This window comes from Bos grunniens, chromosome X (genome assembly GCF_055505025.1).
Source record: "Bos grunniens cultivar Pamir isolate PY7600 chromosome X, Bosgru_T2T1.0, whole genome shotgun sequence".
NCBI lineage: Eukaryota > Metazoa > Chordata > Mammalia > Artiodactyla > Bovidae > Bos > Bos grunniens.
This window is the reverse complement of record NC_141194.1, coordinates 142875117-142895514: the sequence shown is the minus strand read 5'-3', so window position 1 is coordinate 142895514 and position 20398 is coordinate 142875117. Positions and strand designations below refer to the sequence as shown.

Genomic DNA, 20398 nt, shown 5'->3' with positions numbered 1-20398 from the left:
GTGCTGTTTCCATTGTCCTTTGCCAAGCTTTTCCTATCCCTTCTACCTTCTCCTTAAACATCAGAGAACACCCTCTATGAGATCAAATGTACTGTACCTGGGTTACGTGCAAAAATTACTAATGCTTACTTTCCCTTCTCTTGTATCTTATTTCCAGTTTTAGGGCAGTTTTGTGTTATTCTACTTTACACTAAGCTTTTAAAATTGTTTTACAAGTGGTGCTTATGCATAGCTTGATGACCGGAATGTTTTTAACAAAATGATTGCTGAAGCCTTCACCCTGGCTGGTCCTTCACTTGTGTTAGATTTAGAAATGAATTTTTGGAATATGGCATGTAGAAAACAGGGAAACAAATCCTTGTAAACATCCACTTTGAAAGAGCAGTGGCAGCTTAAAAGGCTATGATACTAAGAGTTAATCAATATGAACTATTTTTTACTGTAGGAAGGAGAATTTAAAAGACTTGGCCAAAGGAGTGCCACAATTATGATAACTCACACATTCTCTCCTTGCAAGATACTCACTGGACACACCCAAAGTAAGTTTCAGAATACTGCAGTCTTCTGGATTTTCACTTTTTAAAGAGGTGTGGGAGCAGAGGAATGGAAACAATCATTAGTTTTTAATTAAGCTAGGAAGGTTGGAGAAACTTTAATCTTTTTAAAGGAGCTGTTCTGCCCTATGTAAACAAATTTATAATCCCACATTGTTTTTCTTTTAATTAACCCAAGGAAGGGAACATATCTGTGGCAAACTATTTTCCACTCAAATCCTCAGTTAATGCTGCATGCTTTAGTTTCTTCTTCCCTTTCAGTATTATAAGAACATTAAAATCAATGTTTGCAGTCTTTTCTTTGAATATTTATACTTTTAGACAGACAGTACCCTTACGTAGCAGTGTGGGACAAGGCTTGTAAATGTTTGGTCTGATGCTCCATTGACACCTTTTGTGCATTTATCACTCTTTTAAATCTAACTTTGCATAAGTAACCCATGTAAAAAATGTACATTTTTCAAAACTTGTAAATAAAAATAACCTTAAAATTTTGTAGTCAACGTATAATTACGTTTTAGCTGAGTATGAATACAGATCCTGGGAGAGGGAAAAGAGAAGATATTGCTGGAGAGGACCTTTATTCTTTTCAGTCTTAAGTATTTCATGCTTTTTAAAACATTCTAACAGAATGTAAAACTATTCAGAGTTGTTTCAGCATATATTATAGGCAGTTAAGGGAGTGAAACTGCTACGTGGGGAGAATTAACCTGGAGATTTACCATCATCCTAAGAGACCAAGGTCTAACATTGATCCTGACATTCCACCTCTTAAAAAAAGCCTTAGCTTAAAAAAAAACTACTATAAAATGGTATTTTAAGTCTCAAGTAAAGTTTGGGAATACAGGTATCATCAGTGTTAACCTTGTTTAAACAAACACTTTCTTCTGAGGAGCAACCTAGTTCATTTTATAGAGACGAGGACAATGACTGGAAATTCACTTCTTCACTTGGTGGGAGGTGGTGATAAATGAAATCTAAGTCCTTCTGGTGTATTTAAAGGAGCTTCAACATGAGGGGGCTCATCCTACACTGAACACACCAACTGGTTAGATTCACCTGGGAACAACATCCTAAGAAGCAGTTCATTTCTGCTTCTTAGTAGAATGACATTAAATCAGTCTTTATTTGGCAGAGTAGTTTTACATAAATTTCTTCATCCTACTGTGGCTGGGTTGTTTTTTTTTTTTTGACTGTGCCACATTGCTTATGGGAGCTTAGATCCCTAACCAGGGACCGATCATGGGCCATGGCAGTGAAAGTGCCCAAGTCTTAATCGCTGGACCACCAGGGAATTCCTGTGGTTGGGTATCTTGAACATTGACACTGTTACTCATACTTGAAAAAATTAAGGTGAGATTGGGAATATGCATGTTTATTTTTTTTTCTTTCGTATACCTCCTGAGAAACACTATTCCAGTATCTTTCATGGGATAATCCTTTTAAAATCTTACAACAGCATCAACAAACTGACTTCCCCAAAGCATCATATCCATGGTCAAAAGCACCACAAATCATTCATTTCAAAATTTAATACAGATTTGCCTTTTTTCTTTACAGTTTTTTTTAAACAAATGCCACAGGCTAACAACACCATACACTAATTTATAACAATCATAAATTTAAAACATATATGTGAGGTCCCCTTTCAAATGGCAGATTGAACTTGAATCTTCAATTCTGCACCTGCATGTATGGCAAAGGGGGTATGATGAAGAGCTAGAGTTGTAATTAAGAGTCCCTTATTTAGAACCCATCTCCAGCTTCAAGAGTTACTCATAGCACAGTGAATAATGTACTGTATACTACTTTTAAAAGAATCCCAACAATGCATGAAATTTCCATTCATTTTGTAATCAAAGGGGAGGGAAAAAAATCTAAAAAGTAGATCTGTGAGCCTTAATGCTATAAATATATATGTAACTGAAAGCAGAGTTAGTTCCTCAGTATAATTTATTCAAACAAAACTTAGAGCTGCTCATGTACCTGTGCAGGTTTTATAGCAAGGTAACAGTACTGGGTTAAAAATGCCTGCTGTCTCATGTCTCAAAGAAAGGGAAAATATAAGAACCAACAAAAAGGGGACACAATAGAACAGCAAGGTTGTCAGCAGCTCATTCTTGCCAACCCCATTTCTCAACATATTCTCAAGCAGAGTTAGATGATTTAAATTTCATTTATCACCACCCCTCCCACCAAGTTAAGAAGTGAATTTCCAGTTAGATGAATTTCCACATTAATACCAAGGCTGATCCTAAGAAGTTAGGAAATCTGGACCCTCAAACCGAGAACCAAATATATACTTGGCCCCATTGTTTCAGAGCTTAACTAACTACACTGATATTCTATTCGTTTTAACTTATACAAATAAACCAGATTTATATAACATTACCCTACTCCTCTGGCCCCTGAATCATTTTGGGAAGAGGAAAGAAACGTAAAGCGAGGAGTTTTTACACTCAACCTCCAAAGCCACCCTTACCCAAGAGAGGTGAAGGTGGGCTTTTCTAATACACTAATTGAACCATAGCTTCTCAAAGTTGGCATGAGACTAGGAGGTAAAAAACATAATCCTAAAAAATCTATGAACATTTTAGGTTAGTTCCCTTTGCCACTGTTAAAAGATTAAGGGCCAAAATAAAACGCACACCTCATTCCTCATCCTACTAACATGAAAGGCCAGACACTGTAGGACAAAAGTTGGTGGAAAGCAAACATCATACACTGTGTTATCATTGTAGGTGACTGAAAGCCATAGAGATCCAGGCATAAAAGAAAATCCCCTTCTATTTTTAACATATTGATTTAAGTACAGTGGACAGCTTCTTAATGCAAAATATACCTAAGAAGGGAAAGGAAGTTGTTCATTGTGGGCCAATGTCAAGTTTGGTGCTAAATGTTTTAAGTCACTGTAAGCACCCTAACTGTTCTAAATATGAAGTCACTGGAGGTGTTTATCAATATTCACCTCTGAATATTAATACTTGATTTACCTGAGATACAAAAAACAAAATCATGTAAAAGCAAACAGCCTAAGGTTTGGCTGCAGCCAGCATGTTGGTCCCCGGGGAAAACACGATGGGTCGCTGACTGGCTGTTCCTATCTGCTAAGGCATCATGTTCATCCACATGTGTTCTAGTGTTGAAATGTTTTGTGCAAACACCACTTCTCTTCTCCAAAGACTCAAAGTGTTGCTACCAGGCTGCTTCCCAGAAATGAGCACACCACCACATTGATCAACTTTGGCTCCTTTTTATTCAGGAAGCATACGCTAATTCTTTTTATACATTTTTTTTACATTCCAGAAATAAGCGAAAATAGCAGTTTTAAATATGTTACAAAGTTGGCTTTGGGGGCTAAATAAGCTTTTCGAGAGAGAACCAGCCAACTGACCTTTTCATCAAAGCACCAATGTATCTTCAGTCTTTCACCAAGCTCTGCCACAGCTGTGGCCACCCTGGATGTGTTATACATCCAAGCCACATGAAAGCTGTAACGGAGAGTTGCTTCGAGTCTCTCTGCAAGGCACCAAGAACAGACAGTTCCAGCTTCCTTTCTTCAGACTGAATCAAAATTTTGGAAACTTTTCAATTGCTCTCTCAAGTAGTGCTCTCTCAGCGTGAAGACTAGAATTGGTTAAAACCCCTATCACAAGATACAGTAAATCACTTCCAATATTCTGGAAACCACATGGAAGAGTTATAAATAAATGGACACTAAAATTACTTTAAGAAAGTTTTACATCATTTAGTTGGTAAGGACATTTACACATACAGCACAATTTACTGTTAAACATTCTATAACTGGCTTCACATAAAGATGAAAATAGATAATACAAAACGATCTGACATTTTCAGTTAAGTTGGAATTAAGACTCTAGGCAACCCACTCCAGTACTCTTGCCTGGGAAATCCCATGGACGGAGGAGCCTGGTGGGCTGCCGTCTATGGGGTCTCACAGAGTCGGACATGACTGACGCGACTTAGCAGTTTTATTGTAGTCAACGTCAATTTTACATATTGTTGCAGATTGCTGTGCTATGCCCTTTAAAATGGGAATTTCTTTCTTGGGGTGAAATTCCATTTGGATATGTGTTCTTGCTTTGTAGAAACCACTAAAATCTGAGGGACACAGCAATATCAAAGACATAAACAGTAACTGCACAATATTATCTGCTGGATTAAGCTAATACAAGTGGACAGTATTCTTCAAATTGCAATATCTAATAAAGCACTATATGAAATGAACAAGGTGAAACATCGTAAGAATGAATATACTCTGCAACCAGTACATGTAGCATCACTTCTTTAATTCACAAATCTGCCTCAGGCATCTGCACAATAAATTAGCAAGATCTCAATTTGCTTGAGGCATCACCAGCTCATAATGCCCTACTTGGCCTTCCTGTTTGAGCTGGTCAAGTAAGTCCTCCTTCCGTCTTTTTCTTCCTACCACCAGGTACCTGTCGTGGCCCACCCCATGAGACTTACTCTTAAGACCATACTTCTGGGCGATCTGATGTATTTGCTTCCTCTCATCATTAGTCAGCTCTGTAGAGAAAGTTAAATCCGTGTGGCTCTCGGAGCGGGCATAGTTTCTGATGATCTGTTCAATATCTCTCTTGGCAATTTTATTTACCCTCTCTACATCAAGGCCAAGCCCTTCCCGCTTATGCTGCTCTTTGACGGAGATTGGCTCCCGAATGCCCTCGCCAGATTTACCTAAACCACCACCTGTCCAACCCATCTTTCTCAGCAGCTGATTCCCAATGTTATCTTCTTTGATTTGTTGTTTATAAGCCTCCTCTGCTGAGCGGCCCTGAATTTCATTTCTGGAAATCACATCTTCAATAGCTCCTTTCTTCAAGTTGTTAATAACAGTCGGTTGGGTCTTTTTGAGGGTTTTCACAGCTTCCCCCGCAGCTTCATATTTGACAGTTTTCTTCACTCCAACTGCTTCTGCAATTACTTCACTCTCGAGAATCACCTTGCATTTCCATCGGAGGCCTGTCATTCTTTCATAGACGTATTCAACTGTCATTCGGTTAAACTGAGCTGTGTCATTCAGTGTGCACACAGGATTGGAAGAATTCTCATAAACTACAAGATCCTTTATGTCTTTCTTCTTTCCAGATCCCCTGGGTGAAGAGCCTGCTTGGCATTGTGAACTTTTGACAGATGGATAAGTGGGCTGTGTTTTTTGAAGGATTTTCAAAGCCTCATCAGCAGCTGCATGTTTACTTGTTTTTTTGGTTCCATAACCTTCAGCTAAGCAGTGATCTTGCAAAAACACTCGACAACGCCATGTACGATTTGGCATCATCTCATATTTGTATTCAACAGACATTTTGTTGTATGAGGCAGAATTGTTAAGGATACCAATTGCATCGTTTGCATTTTCTGTAAGGATAAAATTGGTCCAGTGTTTGGCGGAAGCATTAAAAATCGGCTGCCCAGAAGCATCTTTAGCCAGCACCACCAGCTCTTCTGGTGGTTTCAGAGCTGGAGGAAAGTCATATGAAGGCATGCCAATCTGACACACCACAAGGTCCTCTCCAAATGTGTGCTTGAATTTCCGTCGGATAACCCTAACTTCAATACGTTTCTGCAAGAGTTTTACAGCTAGCTCAGTAGCTCGATCCCTGGACCCATTCTTGCTGCCAGCATAGCCTGTAGTTAAGTAGATGTTCTGGCATCTAACTTCACAGGCATAACCATCTGTTAGAAGTTTTTTATTTTTGGGGATGTCAGCAGGAGGGATTTCTTTTAAAGGAGCGTATATATATTCAGGATTTGTCTTACATGCCTGAATACAACGAGTTAACATATAGGTGTAATTAATTTTATCAGATCCAGAAGTCATCTCTGGATTAGAAAGGTTCTTCCAGATAGTTGCTGTTAATTTTTCAATAAAATACTGCTTCTCAGCTACCACTGACTCAGGAAATGTCTGTGATGGTGAAGGCTCAGGAGGTGACTGAGAGTCTGCCTGCTGTGATGTGCTGCTGGGGGCAGGGTTCCCACTGTCAAAATACATGTTGGCTGTGACAGGCTTGTCTTTTGTGAAAATAAATCCTGATGAATCACAATACTGAGAGTTCCCATCTTGTATACTGAAAGAGTCTTGAGTATAATCTTGGTAGATGTCTCTTGGCATGTTAGCAAAATGTGTTTGTTCATTTCTCTCTTTTGCTTGAGGGCCATAAGGATCTTCCTGTCTTTCGTCTTTTGAACTACTAGCTACAAAATGTACAGGCTCAAAACGAGGTCTCACATGGAATTTGGAACCGGCTTGCTTTTTAGGAGGATTTTGACCTATAGAATGAGTGAAATGTACAATTCATTAAAAAGGGATATTTCAAAAGAACCAAGCAGGAAAACAGTACCAACCACTTTTTTTTGCAAGCTGAACTGCTGGTAAAAGTTATGTCCCATCACAAAAACTTCAGCTCATTTAGGTGAAGGGACTCAAATATCAATGTAAGATTCCAGCATAAGGAGAGATGCTCCCTGTCCTTCCACGTGTAAGGGAGGAGACTTGACAGAAAATATGCCATTGACTCAACTATGCAGGTCACCACCATGCACGATGGGTAGATGCTTCTGCATCGAATGAGTTAAAGCACAGGTGAAGTGTACTGAGTAAGAGGATGTTCCACTATGATCTCATACCACCTGTGCTGAAAAGCTCCTTCTTAAGGACTGCAAATGGAACAGATGGCTCTAATGCAACAGAGATGATGACCAGAGGCGTTTACAAAGCCTCTCTTTTGTACCAGAAGTGACCGACTCTGTGATGGTGCTTTACATAGTTGTGACTAAAAAAAAAATCAAATAAAAAATATTTGTCAAAAGATCCCGAAGATTTTCAACTTCAAAATTTTAGTTCTGACTTATTCTGCACAAAAAGATGTTTGCTACATTTTATTTCTAGAACAAACTTTGGCTGGAAACTAATGATTTATAGCGGATATCAAATTTAAAGCTATGGAAGAACTCTCTGAGGCTATACCAGACACTAGAGCTTTCTCCCTATAACACTGTTTAGTAGAAAACTGGTCTACCACAGACCCATCCGGGAGGATTTAGTTACTTAGGCGCCTAAGGGAGGTTCCATGCCATGGAAGCATTACCCTTCAAGGACAGCATTATAGCATGAATTCAGTAGTCTTAGCTTTCACTTCTATTTAGCATCCTCAAAAAAAAAATGTACAAACTGAAAGTTAAAACTTTTACAGTGTGTAAGATCTGATGTTACCAATGTTATTTAAAATCATATACCACACTCATATCATTAAAAAAGAAGCTACACTGTTTCTTCAAATCCCACCTTCCGGAAACAGCATACTCACCATCACATGTTGACAGGTGACGTTTTTGACCTTTGGAGGCCTTGGATAGCATCAGATCATATGAAGGCATCTCCCCAATATCAATACCTTCAGCCATTTGGAGAATTTTTTCCATCAAGCGTGGGCTGTACCTATTTAAACGAATATAATCTACAGTTAAAACAGCAAGAATGCAGTTTTTAAAAAAGCTTCTAGATGACCCATCTTATAATTGCTCCCACAGGACTTTACTAACAGAGTGTCTTGGCTATAAAACTGAAGAATCTGCCCTAAAATAGTTATGTATCAAATGAGCAATTATGTTACTGTCATTAGAAGACATACAAACACAAACATTAAGAAATTTAGGTGAAGACCATATCTTTAATTTGAATTAAAAGTATCCATATAAACTCGTAATTTATTTTTCTCTACATATATACATATATGATGTATATCGTGTATACATATATGATAACAATAATGTAAAAGTACTAAGAATGTTAATAAGAGATGGATTGTTAACATCCAGATTGTGGTTTCTATCATTTCCCACCAAATGGAATCAGAGTCCTGAAAGAAGTGGCTGGATCCAAGTCTGGGCCAAGAAATGTAGAATCTGGGAGATATTTTCATGCCTGGAAACAAGGATGCTGTCAAAGACCTCAGGGGTTGTTGTCAAATAGACTCAGAAGTGAGCCAACTTGAATATCAAGAATAACCACAGTGGATTGAAACACATCAAACACGTTAAAAATCCATTAGTTCACAGTAATACTTACAAATTCATTATTGGTCACCTTTGGAGAATGGTGGGGAATCAAGTCATTATTCCCAAAACAAGCAACATTAAAAGAAGAAAGCAAGCATTTATCCAGCATTTCCCTGTACAAATTGTACCTCAGAGAAAACTAAAGAGTTGATGAAGAAAATCTCCTTTACAGAAGCATTCCAGCTAATAAACGAAGGAATGATAGATTCCTACCATTTTGCAACCCATAATGCAACAATAAATGATCATCAATGGCTGCTAAGTTTAACAAGGAGAGATAAGAACACCTTCCTAAATGAACAATGCAAAGAAATAGAGGAAAACAATAAGATGGGAGAGACAGAGATCTCTTCAAGAAAATTAAAGATACTAAGGGAACATTTCGGAGAAGGCAATGGCACCCCACTCCAGTGTTCTTGCCTGGAGAATCCCAGGGACAGGGGAGCCTCGTGGGCTGCCGTCTATGGGGTCGCACAGAGTCGGACACGACTGAAGCGACTTAGCAGCAGCAGCAGCAGCAGCAGCAGCAGCAAGGGAACATTTCACGCAAAGATGGGCTCAATAAAGGACAGAAATGTTATGGACCTAACAGAAGCAGAAGATATTAAGAAGAGGTGGCAAGAATACACAGAAGAACTATACAGAAAAGATCTTAATGACCCAGATAACCACAATGGTGTGATCACTCACTTAGAGCCAGACATCCTGGAGTGAAAAGTCAAGTGGGCCTCAGGAAGCATCACTATGAACAAAGCTAGTGGAGGTGATGGAATTCCAGTTGAGCTACTTCAAATCCTGAAAGATGATGCTGTGAAAGTGCTGCAACTCAATATGCCAGCAAATTTGGAAAACTCAGCAGTGGCCACAGGACTGGAAAAGGTCAGTTTTCATTCCAATCCCAAAGAAAGGCAATGCCAAAGAATGCTCAAACTACTGCACAATTGCACTCATCTCACACGCTAGTAAAGTAATGCTCAAAATTCTCTAAGCTAGTCTTCAACAGTATGAGAACTTCCAGATGTTCAAGCTGGATTTAGAAAAGGCAGAGGAACCAGAGATCAAATTGCCAACATCCGTTGGATCACAGAAAAGAATTCCAGAAAAACATCTACTTCTGCTTCATTGACTATGCTAAAACCTTTGACTGTGTGGATCACAACACACTGTGGAAAATTCTTAAAGTGATGGGGATACCAGACCACCTTACCTGCCTCCTGCAAAACCTGTACACAGGTCAAAAAGCAACAATGGATTGGTTCAAAATTGGTAAAGGACTAGGTCAAAGCTGTATACTGTCACCCTGCTTATTTATCTTATATGCCAAGTACATCATGTGAAATGCCAAGCTGGATGAAGCATGAGGTGGAATCAAGATTACTGGGAGAAATATCAATCACCTCAGATACGCAGATGACACCACCCTTATGGCAGAAAGTGAAGAAGAACTAAAGAGCCTCTTGATGAAGGTGAAAGAGGAGAGTGCAAAAGCTGGCTTAAAACTCAACATTCAAAAAATGAAGATCATGGCATCCAATCCCATCACTTCATGGCAAAGATGGGGAAACAGTGACAGATTTTATTTTCTTGGGCTCCAAAATCACTGCAGATGGTAACTGCAGCCATGAAATTAAAAGATGCTTGCTCCTTGGAAGAAAAGCTATGACCAACATAGACAGCATATTAAAAAGCAGAGACATTACTTTGCCAACAAAGTCTGTCTAGTCAAAGCTATGGTTTTGCCAGTAGTCATGTATGGATGTGAGAGCTGGACCATAAAGAAGGCTGAGCACCAAAGAATTGATGCTTTTGAACTGTGGTGTTGGAGAAGACTCTTGAGAGGCCCTTGGACTAAAAGGAGATCCAACCAGTCAATCCTAAAGGAAATCAGTCCTGAATATTCATTGGAAGGACTGATGCTGAAGCTGAAACTCCAATACTTTGGCCACCTGATGTGAAGAACTGACTCACTGGAAAAGACTCTGATGCTGGGAAAGACTGAAGGCAGGAGGAAAAGGGGACAACAGAGGATGAGATGGTTGGATGGCATCACTGACTCAATGGACATGAGTTTGAACAAGCTCCAGGAGATGCTGAAGGACAGAGAAGCCTGGCATGCTGCAGTTAATGGGGTCACAAAGAGTCAGACACAACTGAGCAAGTGAACAACAGTAAAAGCTTATCAGGTGAAAGTTGATGGGGAAGAACCTAGAAATAGACCCACACAGACATGCTCAATTGTTGATAAAACTAAAAGCAATCCAATGGTGGCAGGACAGTCTTTTTGTCAAATGGTGCTGGACAAAGTAGGCATCCAACCTAAACACACCACCTCAACCTAAACCTCACATCATATACAAGAGTTAACTCAAAATGCATCATAAACTTAAATGTGAAACTAAAAAGTTTTTACAAAAAATACAGAAGAAAATTTTCAAGATCTCCAGCTAGGCAAAGAATTCTTATACTTAACACCAAAAGTATGATCCATAAAAGATAAAGTTAATAAAATGGACTTCATGAAAATTAAAAAATTTTGCTCTCAAAAGATCCTGTGAAGAGGATGAAAAGACAAGCTACAGAGAGCAAGAAAATATTTACAAACCATATACTTGACAAAAGACTGCTCTGCTGCTGCTGCTAAGTCGCTTCAGTCATGTCTGACTCTGTGCGACCCCATAGACGGTAGCCCACCAGGCTTCCAGTCCCTGGGATTCTCCAGGCAAGAACACTGGAGTGGGTTGCCATTTCCTTCTCCAATGCATGAAAGTGAAAAGTGAAAGTGAAGTTGCTCAGTCACGTCCGACTCTAGCGACCCCATGGACTGCAGCCTACCAAGCTCCTCCGTCCATGGGATTTTCTAGGCAAAAGTACTGGAGTGGGGTGCCATTGCCTTCTCCGGACAAAAGACTAGTATCTAGTATAAAGACCTCAAGACCTCTCAAGTCCAACAGTAAAATATATACACATATATTATGTGTATATATGTGTATATAGTATACACAGATATAAATGGACAAAAGATATGAATAAAACATTTCACCAGAGAGGATATACAGATTGCAAATAAGCAGATAAAAAGAAATGTTCAACATCATCAGCCACCAAGGAAATGCAACTTAAACCACAATGAGATATTATTCCATATCTATCAGAGTGGCTAAAGTGAAAAATGGTGACAACACTAAATGCTGACAAGGATGCAGAAAACCTGGATCACTTGTATACTACTTGTGGGAATATAAAATGATATGGCCACTCTGGAACACAACTTGGAAGTTTTTTATAAAATTAAACATGCAATCACCTCATGACCTTGCAACTGCACTTTTGGGCATTTATCTCAGAGAAATAAAAGTGTACATTCACACAAAAAAAACGTACACAAATGTTCATAACAGCTTTATCTGTAACAGCCCCAAACTACAACCAGCCCAGATGTCTTTACCACACACCATGGAACACTGCTCAGCAAAAAAATGAATAAACTCTTGATACACGCAGTATTGGGTATGAGTGGGAGGGAAATGGATGTGGTTATAAAAGGGCAATGTAAGGGATCCTTGTGGTACTGGAACTGTTCAATATCTTGATTATGGTTGTGGACATGCAAACCTACATCTGTGATAAACTGTATAGAATCACACACACAAGTATTAGTAAAACTGGAGGAATCTGTGTAGACTGCAGATTGTAACAATGTCATTATCCTGATTATGATATATGAACTTTGCAAAATGTTGTCATTGCGGGAATTGGGTAAAGAGCACAGGGCATTATATTATTTCCTACAATTACAGGTGAATCAATAATTATGTCAATAAAAATTTCAATTGAAAAAAGTTGGTGGAGAACTTTATAATCTTAATCTCACTAAAAATGGGACAACCAGACATGTGTCCCCGATGTGATATGACAGGGCAAAGATCTACAAAGTGTTCTTGACCACCAAATAATTGCACGCAAACCTAATCAAGCCCCTAACTCCTAGAAACATGTTAAGCACCACCACAAGAATACAGTCAGTCAAATCCATGATGAAGGAAACACTATGTGACAGTCCATTTCTTCATCCAATAAACAGCATGAAAATAAAAGGAGAGGGAATGGTTATAGGTTAAAGGTGACAGATCAATCAGATATGTGTGGACCCTGTTTGGACCGTGGGTCAAACAAACCATTCTGAGACAAATGGAGAAAACATTATTGGATCATTTTGAGAAATTATTAATTTTTCTGAGTATGAATAATGGTATTATGACTCTATTTTTTTAAATTATCTGGTACAGATACATACTAAAATATTTGCAAGAGAAATGATGTCAAGGTTTTCTTTAATATATTCTGCCTTGCACAAAATACTGGGGGCAAGACGAAATGAGAAGGGTAGCATGACAGACTGTTGATAATTGCTGAAGTTGAATGATGCATGCATGAGTGTCCACTGAACTCTTCTACTTTTTGTGTTTGATTTTCCTTAATAAAAAGCTTTAAAACATACAATACAATATTGTAAAGTAATTAGACTCCAATTAAAATAAATAAATTTATATTAAAAAAATAAAAAGGACTCCTTATGAAGTACATTTGCCCTTGACAGAATATCAATTTCCTGCAGAGAAACAAAACTATGGGCTCAGTGAAGTTTTGGTTATCATGGGATCTACTCACTCTTCTCACCTTCAGAGCCTTTCTAACCTAAGACCAAAAAAGACTTCTGGTGGTGTGTGAGAAGAAAGTTCTTCTTCGGGCAGGGGCAGGGGGCATGCTGTGCAGCTTAGTTCCCCAACCAGGGACCACTGGACCACTAGGAAATTCCCCAAGAAAGTTGTGAAAATGAGAAACGAGCACGCCTCTACATGAGTAGGCTCTGAACTTGAAAGAGGATAACATTTTCCATTTTCAACACAACAGGTCCTGCACCCATCAGACGTCTTCCCTTGCAAAGCAGAGAAGTGACATGGTGGCCATCTCTGACAGATGACCTGGAAGCTAGCCCAGATGTAACCCACATTTCCCACTGATAACTGCTGCTGCTAACACCAGCATTTAAATGCCATGATTTATTTTTATTTACTCTTATGTAAACATCAAAAGGAGAAGGCAATGGCACCCCGCTCCAGTACTCTTGCCTGGAAAATCCTACGGACGGAGGAGCCTGGTCGGCTGCAGTCCATGGGGTCGCTAAGAGTCAGACACGACTGAGCCACTTCACTTTCACTTTTCACTTTCATGCATTGGAGAAGGAAATGGCAACCCACTCCAGTGTTCTTGCCTGGAGAATCCCAGGGACGGGGGAGCCTGGTGGGCTGCCGTCTATGGGGTCGCATAGAGTCGGACACGACTGAAGCGAGTTAGCAGCAGCAGCAAACATCAAAAAGCATAGCCTAAAATGTCATACATTACATATATCACTTTCATTAAGATTTGGGAGTGGGGACTTCTCTGGTGGTATAGAAGATAAGATCCTCCTGCCAATGCAGGGAACACAGGTTCGAATCCCTAGCCGGGGAGTTCCTACATGCCATGGAACAACTAAGCCAGTGCACCACAACTACCGAGCCCACATGCTGCAACTCCAGAAGCCTGCGTGCCTAGAGCCTGTGCTCTGCAACGAGAGAAGCCAGCGCAATGAGAAGCCCACACCACAGCTAGAGAGTACCCCTGCTGGGCGCAGCTAGAGTAAGCCAGCACACAGCAACAAAGGCCCAGTGCGGCCAAAATCAAATAATTTAAAAAAAGACTTGTGAGCACAATTTCTAAGGTATGAGATGAAAACAAGAGATTATGAAAATGAGATGAAGTCTACAAATCTTAAACTGGTACTGCCAATTTTGCTACCAAAACTGGTACTACAACCAAACCACTCACCTTGAATTCCAGTTAAAATTCTCCAAACCTTATAGACTGATTCCAAACATGGTATCCAAGTGTAATGGCATGTATGCCATTCAGTGTGCAGGAATGATGCATTTGGGGCCCACTCCATTCACATTCACTTTTTCTCTCCGGTTTCTTCCAGCATTAGTAATGGTTATACCTACTTACTGTTCCCTATTCATTACATCTGCCACAAAATTTAACATCACCCATAGGCTATAAAAGTAAGCCAGAAGGAAAAACACCAATACAGTATACTAACGCATATATATGGAATTTAGAAAGATGGTAACAATAACCCTGTGTACGAGACAGCAAAAGAGACACTGATGTACAGAACAGTCTTATGGACTCTATAAGAGAGGGAGAGGGTGGGAAGATTTGGGAGAATGACATTGAAACCTGTAAAATATCATGTCAGAAATGAGTTGCCAGTCCAGGTTCGATGCACGATACTGGATGCTTGGGGCTAGTGCACTGGGACGACCCAGAGGGATGGTATGGGGAGGGAGGAGGGAGGAGGGTTCAGGATGGGGAACACATGTATACCTGTGGGGGATTCGTTTTGATATTTGGCAAAACTAATACAATTATGTAAAGTTTAAAAATAAAATAAAATTTAAAAAAATAATAATAAAATAAACCTTTGTGTTGGTTGCCAATACAGTCATCTTCTCAGCCCTTTATTAGGGAGTCATAACACTGAAGAATCCCAACCAGCTGGAACAATAACGGAACAGACTGTGTAGTGCCTGCTGCTGCTGCTGCTGCTGCTGCTCAGTCACGTCAGTCGTGTCCGACTCTGTGCGACCCCATAGACGGCAGCCACCAGGCTCCCCCGTCCCTGGGATTCTCCAGGCAAGAACCCAGGAGTGGGGTGCCATTTCCTTCTCCAATGCATGAAAGTGAAAAGTGAAAGTGAAGTCGCTTGGTCGTGTCCAACCCTCAGCAACCCCATGGACTGCAGCCTTCCAGGCTCCTCCGTCCATGGGATTTTCCAGGCAAGAGGACTGGAGTGGGGTGCCGTTGCCTTCTCCAGTGTAGTGCCTAACACTTGACTATTCAAAGAACAAATACTAATCTTTACATTAATCTTTAATTAATCTTTACTATGAAGACCACTAGGATTTCAGTCTTATTTCTAAAAATTCTCCAAAGAGTACCTACCCAGGGATAAAGTGGTTCCACAAATCTGAAATAAGCCAAGGCAGTAAATAAAGCTTTCATCACTCAGTTTTCCATAGTGCATTTTTTTAGTGGATTTAAAAAGTAACACTTTTACTCCAGAAATTTTAGAGAATCCATCAAGAAAACGCCTACAAACCCAACCACTGATAATTTCATTAACATTTTGGGGTTTATTTTTTATTCCTTTTTCTATGCTTCCCATACCACCTTCTCCCCACCCCTGCAAAAAAAAAAAAAATCACTATCAGATCATCTATGTTGATTTATAATCTGCTGGGATTCTTTTTTGATGTTTTTCTTAATTTATTATGTCATAAGCTTTTTCTCCATGTCATTAGCACATGACTTTTAATGGCTATACAGTATTTTATCTCATGGAAGGATCATGATGTAAAGTACCATTAAGGCAAGTCCAACAAAGTAATTTTAAGATGTATGCATACTATGCATTTACAACCCATTTGGTTGTAAATGCTTAAAAAAGAAAACCAAAAAGCCCCAGCTGGTCTTTAAGGTTTTCCAAGGTAGTTTATCATGTATCAAGCTTTTTGGAAATCACAACTGTGCCACCATACCTACCATACAAAAAGATGATTTCTAATGGACAAAGACATCTGACTTCATGAATCTTACATTCTTGAAAAAAGACACGTGCTTATAGGTGTATACTTATGATATACAATGGCACCTGAAATTTATTAAATATTCAGGAATAGATGCTTTCTTTCAAATTAAAAAAATTATCAAACTGCTCTACTAGGTCCAAATTTAAAAGGTGAGGTTTGAAAACTAAGCAAAGGTTAGGATTTCCAAATATAAAATTATTTATGCAAACCTATTCAAAAGACTCCTACATAGTGAATAACATACAACTAAGATTACTGATACAGCTTTTAAAAGCTCCCACTCATATTTCATCAGCTGGTGATTGATGCACTCTACCTACTATGTGCAAAGTTAGTTTCACAACATGAGCCCAGTCAGCATCTTCCTTCCAAACGTCAGTCTCACATCAACAGGAAGAGACAAATAATCAAGGTGGCAAACTGGATTCATTTTAGGATATATTTTCTCTATTGATTAATATCTCACCAAAAGTCAATAGATCAGGATTCTGTTTCTTGTTTTTTGGATTCTGTTTCCAATACTACTGATGAAGAATGATTGGAAAGCTGAATGCCCCAGTTAACCAAACATTCTGCTTTATTAAATATACACGCACTATCAAAAATTTTAAGTAAAAATTGCACAGGTCCCTTGGAATTCATATGAACAATTATGTCTGTGCTGTACATGAAGTTGATAAGACTGCACTAAATTTTCATTAGCCACAAGATATATGTTAGAAATGGCCTACAGAAAAAAAAAAAAAAACCTTGACACGTTGTTTATTTTTATGAAACACAGAAGAAAAGTTGAAGAGAAATAATTTCAGCTGTTTGGGCTTCCTGATTGCCTGCTGCTGCTGCTAAGTGGCTTCAGTCGTGTCCGACTCTGTGCGACCCCATAGATGGCAGCCCACCAGGCTACCCCATCCCTGGGATTCTCCAGGCAAGAATACTGGAGTGGGTTGCCATTTCCTTCTCCAATGCATGAAAGTGAAAAGTGAAAGTGAAGTCGCTCTGTCGTGTCTGACCCTTAGAGACCCCATGGACTGCAGCCTACCAGGCTCCTCTGTCCATGGGATTTTGTAGACTGAGGGAAAAAAATGATCAAAAAGCAGATTAGAAAACATTGTTTTATTTATCCTGTAAGACAACGGTTCTCATAGTGTAGTCCCTGGATGAGCATCATCCATTACCTGGGAACTTGTTAGAAACACAAATTCTAGGGTCCCACCTCATACCCACTGAATCAGAAACCCTGGCAGTAGAGCCCAGCAATCTGTGTTTTAAGAAGCCTAAGATTCTGATGCTGCTTAAGTCTGAGAAACATGTTACAGATGGTCAAGAAGATATTAAAACTTGTTCTCTGAGAATCGCCACTATCACCAAAAGGGATTGAAACATGATTTGCTCCCCTGCTCATGTGAGCTCCTCCTGGCTTGGTCTTATGATCAAGGATTTTTCAAAGCTATCCCTAACCTAGGAGTTCTTTCAGTCCCAGCTAAATTAGAACACACAAAGTCCTGCGAGTGGGAAACAAAATGCAAAGAGTTCTCTTCTGGCTACTGTTTATAATCTGTTCTAAAAGTCAGGGGATGGGCCTTCAAAGACAAATTAATGATTTCAGTTTAGAGTGGGCTGTGTCACCATGCATTCTGCAGTCCCCCTGGGAGAAAAGATGAGTCTTCTGTCACAGAAAAATAGACCAGAAAAGAGAGCTCTGCCAACACCGACGTTAACAAGTACTGGAATACAGATTTTACTCACCTGAAGATGACAGCTGACATAAAGCCTGCCTCAAGTGGAAGATTACACTTGGTTCCTAGTTTCCATGATTCTTTATTGCCCCTTCCCTTTCTCCTATATCTAAGTTAACAGATAGAATGTAAACATTACTCTTCAGTTAAACTATTGGTTAACATTATAGCAATTCTTTAAGTTTTTTTCTTAAAGGATTCAGATTTCCCATGGCTTCTGTGATATTAAGGACATCTATGATTATAGGATAAAGGTACCATTCCAATTGCCAGAACAATATTGTTAAGTGCAGGTCAGTTAGATTTATCTGACTTGATTAATTACTGAGGCTTCCCCAGTCACAACCAGTTCCTCCAGTGAAATAGTCATTATCTCTGGAGGCAGAAAAGTACACTAATCTAGAGAAGACAGAAAAAATATTTTTGTGTTATGGAAGCAAAACAAGTATCACACTGGATGCTATCTATGTTCAATAATTAAGCATTAACCACAGACAATCTTATTTATCTGTATGTTACAATCATTCCTGGAACTGAACTGGTTGAATTTGATCTGATCATTTTTCATAATTTCTCATCCTTCCTAAAAAATTTGCCCTGAAGCAAGTGTCAAAAAAAAAAAAAAAACCCTATCAGTCTATCAAAGGAATGATTAGTCTAGTATAGGGCCGATTTGAAGGTTCTGAAGGACAGTGGCCAAGTAGTCTGTTTAAAAAAAAAATGCGTTGGAACCATACTGCAGTCTCCATTGAATGCAAAGAGCTTTCAAAGAGGCCTGTTCAGAACAGGCACTAGGTTCTAAGAAAGGGGAGCGGGGCGGGGGCGGGGTGGGGGGGTGGCGACAAACACACACCTAAAACCTTACTCAGAGGCCAAATGTTAATCCTACTGATCACATTTAAGGTGAAATGAGGGCAATCCGCTTTTACAGTAGATATAACCATTTCTTTGTTTGCGTCCAGACACATTATGCGCAAATCTACAAGCAAGGCGGACCCTGCGGCTGAGACCTCATACAAACCGCCTCCCCAGGAGAAGACAGTAAAACCCAGCTAGGGGGCTGCTATTTAATCTAACGGGAATGGAAAGAGAGAACGCTCAGGAGACTAGGATTAGAACCGCAGAGCCCCTCTCTTCTCCCCCCATAGACCCCGGAACCCCGACTGTCGAATATTCTCTGCGGATACCGCATCCCTGGAAGGTCCTACGCAGGTCCGAGGTTCTGCTATTCGTCATTTCCCACGCCCTCCAAAACACCATCACAATGACCACCTCTCGGCAATCCTCTCCCAGGCGCTATTTCATCTCCATCCCTGGTCCTGGACAGCCTCTCCCGCGATCCCCGCACCTTTCTAGCTGTTATGTCATCTGCAGCCACCTCGCTCAGCCAACCGCCCCCGTCCCCGCCCGCCCGCCCTGGGCCAACAGTGGAGTCCTCCAGCACCTCCAAATCTCCAGTCTCTAAACACTCATCCATACTCGCCCCCTCCTTCCCTATCCCGACCCTCTTCACCGATCCCCACCCCACCCGGGTCCCCAGCCCGACCCTCACACCTTACTCACCTGCAGCCCAAGAAAACGTGGTTGGTCCAGGCAGCGGAGAGCGCGAGGAGCTGGTCTAGGGCAGCCCCGGGATAACTGTGCAGGTGCCGACAGATGAAGCTGCGCCGCAGAGCCCACTGCCAGTCACTTTCGTGGCTATAGCGCCACTGCTCCAGCACTGGCTCGGGCGGGGGCGGCGGGAGGGGCGGCGGCGGCGGCGGCGGGAGGGGGGGTAGCGGCGGCGGCGACAGGAAGTCGCCCCCCAACAGCAGACGTCCGCCAGCCATCTTCTCCGCCCCCAAGCAGGGACCCCAGGGATGAAGCCGACTCCTGATCAGGAGCAAGCGGGAACTGGAGGTTGGTGGGAGGGACCGGGTGAGCAGGGGCGCGCCGGGGGCACGAAGACCAACTCTCAGGGGACTGGAGTGTGTACGTGAGGGGCGACCGTTAAAAAGGGAAAGGCGACCACAAGCTCCTGTCCCGGCAACCCGGGTACACGCCCGCTGCACTCCTGCAACTCGTGGAGGAGCACGAGGGCACCCGGCACAGTCACTCGCGCGCCGGGGAGACCAAGCCAGGCCCAGCGCTCCGCACCTCCGGCGACCCTCAGATTCACGCACTGCGCTGGGAAAGAAAAAAAAAGACACCTGCACGCTCTGCTCCCCCTTCTCTGAGTTCTAGTCTACCTACCCGCGTGCCGCCCTGAGGTTGTGAGGCCAGTACGCGTGCGCTGCGGCTGTTCCCTAACTTCAAAATCCCGTCGCTGAGTCTC

General features: G+C 40.9%; 1 protein-coding gene across 3 annotated transcripts; it reads right to left on the bottom strand.

Moving 5' to 3' along the window:
- Positions 1-3791: 3791 nt before the first annotated feature.
- NKRF (NFKB repressing factor) lies at positions 3792-20391 on the bottom strand. Of its 3 annotated transcripts, XM_086389789.1 has the most exons (4): positions 19648-20387; positions 18095-18193; positions 7907-8037; positions 3792-6869 (listed from the first exon to the last, which is right to left on the bottom strand). In XM_086389789.1, exons 1-4 carry the CDS (start codon positions 19911-19913, stop codon positions 4912-4914), a joined length of 2454 nt encoding a protein of 817 aa, XP_086245915.1. In that variant the 5' UTR covers positions 19914-20387; the 3' UTR covers positions 3792-4911. The 3 variants fall into 3 exon arrangements, with proteins under 3 accessions (XP_086245915.1, XP_086245916.1, XP_086245917.1); XM_086389790.1 differs by lacking the exon at positions 18095-18193 and having other exon boundaries at positions 19648-20391; XM_086389791.1 differs by lacking the exon at positions 18095-18193 and having other exon boundaries at positions 3792-7372; positions 19648-20355.
- Positions 20392-20398: the final 7 nt, after the last annotated feature.